At 34.3% G+C, this 8,647-nt stretch overlaps 1 protein-coding gene across 1 annotated transcript; it reads right to left on the bottom strand.

Annotated features, from left to right (window-relative positions):
- Positions 1 to 259: 259 nt before the first annotated feature.
- On the bottom strand, positions 260 to 8,113 carry LOC137250034 (esterase B1-like). Its single transcript, XM_067782237.1, has 6 exons — positions 7,983 to 8,113; positions 7,137 to 7,449; positions 4,652 to 4,802; positions 3,754 to 4,317; positions 3,526 to 3,683; positions 260 to 1,022 (listed from the first exon to the last, which is right to left on the bottom strand). The coding sequence occupies exons 1-6, from the start codon at positions 8,027 to 8,029 to the stop codon at positions 549 to 551; spliced, it is 1,707 nt and encodes a 568-aa protein (XP_067638338.1). The 5' UTR covers positions 8,030 to 8,113; the 3' UTR covers positions 260 to 548.
- Positions 8,114 to 8,647: the final 534 nt, after the last annotated feature.

Below are 8,647 nucleotides of genomic sequence, written 5' to 3'. Positions count from 1 at the left end.
AAAAGGACAAAGAAGTGAGCGTAAGTTTCTCTTTAAAATTAGCTGATTTTCTTGTTTAATGTTGACAATTGTTCGCTGTTGAAATAACCAATGAATGCAGTTCTTTTAACAGAAAAATCAGTTAGATTGATTGAAAATCTGTAATTTTCACAGAATATTGTTTACTTAAGTCCAACAGTTTTTCTCTTGTTGAAATGAATATAAAAGTTTTTCGTCTTGATAAAAAGCTACCAATATGCGATCAATTATAGTTAGTATCTGTTAATTTACGAACAACAAACCTGGTTGTTGATTTTTATTAGCTTCATTTCTTTTGGTGTACCATTTATTTTAACTCCACTCGCTGTATGTAATATTAAAAGTATTTAATTTTAATTAAAATGCAATATTTTTTATGTAAAAATTTTTTGTAAAAATTATATTGCAGTTTCAAAATTAAAAAATGTTGGTTTATATAAATTAATTATTCAAAAACACTGAAAGCAAACTGTGAGTATATCAGAGAATTTTATATCGAAGCATATAACTTAACACACAAAATATCCAACTCAATAAAGTAATTCTTTCTTCTTATCATACAAACTTTCCCACACCTTACACTTCTCCATTTCTGGCCAATCTTTGAACTCCAATTCATAACCAATATTCAAGCATTTGTAAAAAGATTCAATATCTTTGACAGGCTGCCAATTAATCGCTTCCATACCCGGAATTTTATTATCATTTGGATTACCACTTACAGCAAATTTCGTCCAAAGACCAGTCATTCGTACTACATTTTTATAGTCAGGGCTTTCTTTGGGCAAACGATAAGACAAAACATGCGTAAATAAATAACTTAGTTCATCACCATGACCCACGCCCTTAACTCCATTTCCATGACGCCAAACACGATAAGGATATGCTATAACTTCAGAATCAAAATCGTAACGATATAGATATGTTGAAGCAGTTGGAGCATAAGCTAAACGTGAAAGCATAAAACAATATTGTGGGAAATAAAATAGGGAATATGCGCTGATCTGAAAATAAAAAAAAAATGAATTTTAATATAAGATTGTGATATTTTAATGATTCAATAAAGTAGGCAAAACTTTTGTTGGGAGCAATGAAACTGGAACTTATAAGGAAAGTGATGAATTCAAAACTCAATATGTTACCAATAGTAATAAAACCAACTCCGAGAGTGCTATCGAAAGTAATGGAACAGGAACTGAATCTGTTAACAAAAATAATGAAACCGAGTCTACTACTGAGAATAATGTAATGTTAATCGACATTTTTGTAGAGGGCGGCCTCCACTCCGCTGGAAGGACCAGGTGGAAAACAATTAAAACTTCCTTGGTGTGACCAATTGGCGCCGGTTGGCAGAGAGAAGGAGCGACTGGCGCGCCTTGTTGGACGGCCATAAGTAAGTAAGTAAGTAAATCGAAATTGTAACGAGGAGTGATGAAACCGAGTACGAAACTATTACAGCGAGTGAGTAAACCTATATATGAATTGGAATCCGAACAGAAACTGAAATTGCTACTCAGAGTGCAGAAACTAGTAATTATGCAAGTAAAGAGATCTATATCGAAAATGGAATACAACTGTTACTGAATCCAAAAGTGAGAGTGTTGAAATAAAAAAGGAAACCATTACCTACAGCGATCAAAACATTTTTCCTGACTAACGAAACTGAAACTGCAACAAAAAGTGCCATACCGAAATCGAAAATGTTACCGAGAGTGATGAAATTGTATTTGAAACGGGAGACGACTAGGAAAAAACCGTTATGCAACCAGTATCAATGGCGATAAAACTGTTACCAAGAACTATAAAATGACCATGCCCAATGAAATTGAAAACTTAAAAGAAACTGGAACTGAAAGTACTGCAGGGAGTGAAAAAACCGAAACTACCACTAAAACAATGAAACCGAAACTCTTATCAAGAGTGAAGAAAATGAATGTTAAAGTTTAGTCGTGAGTGATGAAACCGTTATAGAAACTTTTACCGATGGCGATGAAATCGATACCAAATATTATAAAAAGGGTGGTGAAATTGCACCTGAAACCTTAGACCTTAATGAGGAAATCGAGTCCGAAACCATTCCCCCGTATGGGATAACAGTTATCGAAATAGAAACAAGAGCTCAAATACCGCCAAAAGTGTTGATACAGAAACTGCCAATGAAGCATGTAACGAAAACTATAAAGAAATCGCAGTCAGAATTAAAAGTGTTACTGATAGTTATGAAACCAAAACAAAGAGTGATGAAATCGAAACCGAAACTGATAATAAGAAATATAAAATGGAGTCCAAAATGGTTACCATAACACCGAAAGTGAAACAGCGAGTGCCAAAACCGATGAAATCGTAACCAAAACTGTTACCAGAAGTAAAGAAACTGAATCTGAAACTACAGTCATGACCGAAGCCGTTATGAAAACAAGTACCGTTGCTGAAAACGATATAAATAGAAACCAATACCAAGAACTGGCACGTTTAAAAAAAGTACTGAAACTGAACCTGTTGACGAAACTGATGAAATCGAAGAGTACAGTTTCACTGTTATGATGTTATTATTTGCTTTGAAAATTTCTGTCGTCGTTAAACTTGAGACCGAAATTGATACTCTCACAGAGAGCAACAAAAACGAAAGGGGAAGTTATACCAAAACTAAAAGTTGATATAAAAAACATAAAGACAAATGGAGGATTCTATCAAAAGTTATTTGTAGAAAATCGAGGCAAAATTTTTCAAAAACTGCCTTTATTGTGATTTACTTGAAAGTAAGTGTGAGAGTGGGAGTAGAAATGCGATGGAAGAAATTTGAATAACGAGTGCCAGTAGTGAAAATTTTGAAGATGCCATCCAAAACTCAAAACTATCTTATATCTAATTAATGCATGAAAAATATGGCGTTTTCAGGTAAAATTAAAATTTTTTCAAGTCAAATTAAAATTTTTCAAATAAAACGAAAATTATTTTAAATAAAATGAAACTTTTTTCAAATCAAATGAAACTTTTTTCAAATCTAATGAATCAATTGAAACTTTTTTTATTTCTAAAGAAACCGAAAAAAGCCTTTTTCAAAAGCAACTTTTTGCAAATCATTTCAAATAATTTTTTGGCTTAAGTTTTTGAACCTTGTTTTTACACGTAGGAAATATTGTGCTAGCAAAAGTGTACTGTGATCCTTTACACACATACATATCCAGCGTTGAGTCGACTATTCGCCTATCTCGACTGCCGATTCAAAAACGCCCTATCTCACAAGTATTTATTGAAAAACGCATTATCTCAGTGCTCGTTTCATTTAATTAGAAAAAATTTCATTTAATTTGAAAAAAAAAAAACTCATTTCACTTAAAACATTTTTAATTTGATTTGAAAAAAGTTTCATTTGACTTGAAAAAAGTTTCATTTGACTTGAAAAAAGTTTCATTTGACTTGAAAAAAGTTTCATTTGAATTGAAAATATTTCATTTAACCTGAAAATGCTATAATTGATATAAAGACAAAAAGCTTATTTCTTACATCTTGAAATTCTTCAGGAAGTATTTTGCCGCTATTCGCATGGATTTGTCGCAGTTTTTCAGCTTTTCGTTGCACATTTTTCTCATCCCAAATTTCTTCGGGAACAAAATTTTCACAAGTTTTTACATCGTTTACCAAGCTTGGATTCAATAACAAAACTGCAATTACAAACATACATACATACATTTTTGTAATTTCTCATTCATTGATGTCTTCAATATCACTTACATGGCACCACCAGCAAACCTTCCTGTGAAACACTGCCCACAATTATCGGTATTGTATTACTCCATGCTGTCTTCATTAGATCACGCGGACTCTTTGAAAGGACACATTGTGGCGTGTCATATTGTTCAATACACGGTACGAAAGGAAACGATAATTGATGCGGTGGTGATTTCTCAGCAGACATTACTTTCGTTTCTAATGTAACCAAATCGTTTGCTTTGCATTTTTTTAAATATTCAAGCACTTCTTTATCATTATTTTCACCCTTATAACCAGCCAATTGTGCTAAAGTGAAAGCATACTGTTTAGTGCCGTTGTTTGCCCAATAGCCATAAGCTGTACCCGACATTAAAATAGCACGATGAAAAAGTCCTCTCGTTTGTTCTGTGAGGCAAAGGTAATGAGTTAGCGCACCGCCAGCACTTTCACCAAATACCGTTACACAATTGGGATCGCCACCAAAATTTGAAATATTATTCTTAACCCATTTCAATGCTAATATTAGATCTTTTAAACCAGCATTACCGGGTACATTTAGTTCCGGTGAACTAAGATTAAGAAAGCCTGGAATTTAAAAAATAAAAAATATATAAACGTTTAAATTATATCGACTATTGAGTAGAATTGCACCGTATCTCGGCTGCCGTTTCTAGAACACTCTGTCTCAGAAAACTTTTGAATAACGCTCTATTTCAAAATTTGTTCGAAAAACACCCTATCTGAACTCCAAATACATTTCGGCATTAGCTGGAACGTTTACCAAAACAAAAAAAAAAAATTCGGAAATAAGGCGTTATTTAAACGTTCTCAGAGATTGGGCGTTTTCGAAACGGCAGCCGAAAAAGGGTGATATTTCACTAAGCAGTCGTTAAACTGACAAAATGATAAATTTACTAACCAAAAGCACCAAGACGATATTGCACTGTAACCAAAATGACATCCTTCTCCATAAAATAGTCGGGCCCAAACCATTCCCGATTTGCTTCCCCAGCTACAAAAGCGCCACCATGTATCCAAACCATAACAGGTGCTGGTTTACTGGGATTCAGCTTTTTAAATTTTTGAAATAAAAAGTGAAAACTTATAGAGAATGGTTTATTGGTGACCATAAAAATTTTATAATTGATGAAATAAGCTAACATTGGGATAAAAAGATACAATGACAGTTTCTTTTCTACGCTTTTCATTCAACCAAACCACAACCAGACTCCAGGGCATGACAGCGGGGTGGTAGAAGTATTGGAATTCACAGCCGCTATCATATCAGTACCAGTAATCGATTTTCAGTGCACGAAGATGATCTGTAGTAGTATCTTCACATTTGCTAATAGGGATTTCCCAATAATGTTAAATATATAAATTCTTGTATCACAGTGTTTGTGGTCGAACTTCTCCAAAACGGCGCGACCGATTTTCATGATATCTTGTGAGCACATTGGGTAGGTCTGAGAATCAGCCAACATCTATTTCTCATACCCCCGAATGGTAAGGGTGGTACACTCTTTAATTTTTATGTTTTTGTTTTGAGACCAACATCATCTTACCCCTTATAAAATGTAAGGCGCGATAACCTTCGGAAAGATTTTAGGCCAAGATTCTTCTCCAATTTGCATCGTGCTTCTTTTAGTTTTCCTACAAATTGGCAGGACGGGACCTATATGTTTTATGCTAACTCCGAACGGCTTCTGCAAGGGCGATCCCGCTTAGACAAGTTGTGTTGTAGTTTAAAAAACTTGTTTCTAAAATTTTTATGTTGCTTTGACCGAGGCGGAAACCCAGGACCTTCGGTGTGGTGGGTGGAGCACGCTACCATCACACAACGGCAGCCGCCACACCTCCTCTAAACAAAAAAATATATTTATTTAAGTACAATGCTCACGCCCTGTTTTATTTTTGTTATTTCTGGTTTATTTTACTCTCCCTTTTCACTCTACCAATTTTTACATGCCGACAGTTTTTTTTTGTAATCATATTTTTATGTGAGAGTTTTATTCTTAACTACTTTTTCATGGTAATTTTTTTAATTCGCTTTCTTTTTTTTAATTCGCCTCCTTCTTTTTTCTCTCCTTCTCGCTTACGTTTCGGGCCGTCCTCTCCCTTTCCGTCTTCCTACCCCTTCTTTCTTTTTTTCGTTATCCCTCGTACTCCTACAAATTCCTTTTTCGTACTTTTTCATCGCACTCTTCACGTCCACTCCCTCCATCTCCTTCGCGCTTTCTGGCTTTCGGTATTGTCTCCTACTTTTTCATGTCTTTTCTGCCTACTCCATCTCCTTCTCGCTTTCTGGCTTTCTGTCCCGCCTCCTACTTTTCCATGTTTTTTGTTTTAATTGTTTTCAACTCTCGTTCTTGAAAATTTCTCTGCTTACAATTTTTTTCTCCTATTCATACTCTTTAACCTATATCTTACCGACCATCCACTCTCCTTCCGCATTCCTATCCCCTTTTTTCTTTTTTCCATATCAAATCTTTTCCTCCATCCCACTGGACTTCAAATCCCTTGCCTCCAGTCTCGCTCTCACTTATACTCTTTTTAAATTATGATTTCTCCTTCTTATACCTTTCTTATTCTCCGCCTAATCATTGTTATTTCCGTTCTTCTTTTCTCACCTCGTTTCTCTCCGAAGGTTTTAAGGAGTATTATCAATGATGATGGTTCTCAGCAAAAATTTTTCAGCCTCGCAGATGTCGTTCGGAGTCGGGATCTGCGGGTCCCGTCCTGCAAATTTATAGCGAAACAAACATACGCAGATTGGAAGAGAATTTTTATCGCGGCTTGTGTATATTTTTCTTATTTATTTTAAGGCACTAGCCCAATCATCTCGGGAACGATTCCATATGATGCGTTTGTGGATTCCATTCGCTTCTTAACACATGGGTATGTCTTCGACCTCTTCTCCTATTAATTGACATTATATATATTATCACTCTACTAAGTATTGGTAGTATGTTTGAGATAGTTGCAGATACAATATAAAGCGAATATTTCCCAAAAGGAGTTTGATTTCGCCTCGTAGATTTAGAGATGAGTTGGCCTACATTTTGTATGAGCAACCAGTGAATCAGTTTCAACTCAGTTTACTTCAAACCATAAACATCTTACGTGAATTCTGTGCTCTAATTTTTTATAAAATTATCCCTTTAACACACATACTACTACAAAAAATTTTACGTTTGTTTTCGAAGCTTTGCTGGCTTTGTGCACCACTTATTTGGAGAAATAAGTTATTAAATCAAATTTTTCTATTGCAAAATTTTGAATATTTTTATTTATATGAAACCAGAGACCGCAACACCGAATAGGTAATGTAACAGCTAAACTAATGCCTTTAAGATACATGCATTAGAACCTTACTCAAAATTATTATTTTTTGATCTACTCACATTTTTTGTATATACACTCAAATAAAGACAGTCTTCTGATCCCTCTGGTGTGCCAAATATCATACTCAACTGTGTGGCTTTATTTTTCATAGCACTACAATCGCGCACATCTTTCCATGGTTCAGGTTTTTCTGGCGCTTTGAATCGGAGCTCGCCAACAGGTGGTTTAGCATAAGGTATTCCCTCGAAACTATAATATGGTACGTCGTAAAGTGTTTTACGTTTCAATCCTTTCACTTGACCATACTCAGTGTCGACAACGGCAGTTTCATTCGTGCTGAGACGATACTGAGTGAATTTGTGTTCTAGGCATCTAAAAATTGAAGAAAATGTTATAACATACCGACTGGTGAGTAGAATATCACCCTATCTCGGCTGCCGTTTCGAAAGCCCTCTATTAAAGAAAACGTCTGAATAACGTCCTATTTCAGAATGTGGTCGAAGAACGTCCTATCTCAGTATAAGGCATTTTAGAAACAAACTCTGAATTAGGGCGTTATTCAATCAAAATCTGAGATAGGGCGTTTTTGAACAAATTCTTGATTCTTGCGTAGGGAGTTATTAGAAATTTTGCTGAGATAACGCGTTTTTGAAATGGCAACCAATATAGGATGATATTCCTTTCAGCAGTCGATATATGTACATATAAACCTTTGCATTTTGTTTATAAGTAAAGGAAAGCTAGAAACTATTTTTTTTTTGTAGAAAACAGTTGAAACATTGTTCATGGTAGGTCAGTAAGTTCTCCATAGTTTATACCATGGGTCTCCAAAAAAATGTAAAGTAATTTACCTTTCGCATATGCAATGAGAGCACTATTGACCCAGACCTCCAGTTTATACTCACTTTATACGCCATAGCAGCTTGTTTACAAAACTCACAGTTGAAATCATTTAGAATTATTTTCAAATAAAAATCAAAAGGCAAACTTTTTAGCGACGACGTAATAATAAACCAAACGATGCGATCATACCCAGCGTACTAAAATTAATATGCAATGATCATAGAAATTGAAATCTAATATCACAAAAACAACGCCATATACACTGTATTTACTTTGATAATATATATGGATCTACACGCTGGCATATAAATACGTACCCTGTAGGGAAAAAAACGAATCGCACGTTTGATAGAAAAAGGAAAACTTAGATTTTCAAATTGAAGTCAATATTAATTTTCAATGCCAATATATTTTAAATACAGCACACCTCATTGTATCCAGAAAGAATAATTCAAAATAAGTATCAACTTAAGAAAAATAAAATTTTGCAAAAAAAATTACATGAAAAAAGCAACTGAAAAATTAAATAAGCACCAGCCCTAGTTTCATAAGCAACAACAATTATTATTATTTTTTTTCATAAAAAACAAATGCAAAACGGGTATAATGTTCTTTTCTGGCAAATCTCATTCCGAGTACTATCAAACGTCTCTATTACTTTTTCTTTTCAAATATTGATATTTTTGCTGAAATTTCACCTGACTCGATATAATCAGAAAATTATGTG

The sequence above is a fragment of the Eurosta solidaginis genome, chromosome 1 (genome assembly GCF_040869045.1).
Source record: "Eurosta solidaginis isolate ZX-2024a chromosome 1, ASM4086904v1, whole genome shotgun sequence".
NCBI classification, from domain to species: Eukaryota; Metazoa; Arthropoda; class Insecta; order Diptera; family Tephritidae; genus Eurosta; species Eurosta solidaginis.
This window is presented reverse-complemented; position numbering and strand designations above follow the sequence as displayed.

Excerpts from the sequence above, each read along its gene's own strand:
- LOC137250034 (XM_067782237.1), bottom strand. The coding sequence starts at position 8,029 with ATGATTTCAACTGTGAGTTTTGTAAACAAGCTGCTATGGCGTATAAA. Across the intron at positions 4,803-7,136 it reads TGAGTGTATATACAAAAAAT|CTGAATCCCAGTAAACCAGC; the intron begins GTGAGTAGATCA and ends AAATTTAAAAAG. Across the intron at positions 3,684-3,753 it reads AGGTTTGCTGGTGGTGCCAT|TTTTGTTATTGAATCCAAGC; the intron begins GTAAGTGATATT and ends TTGTAATTGCAG.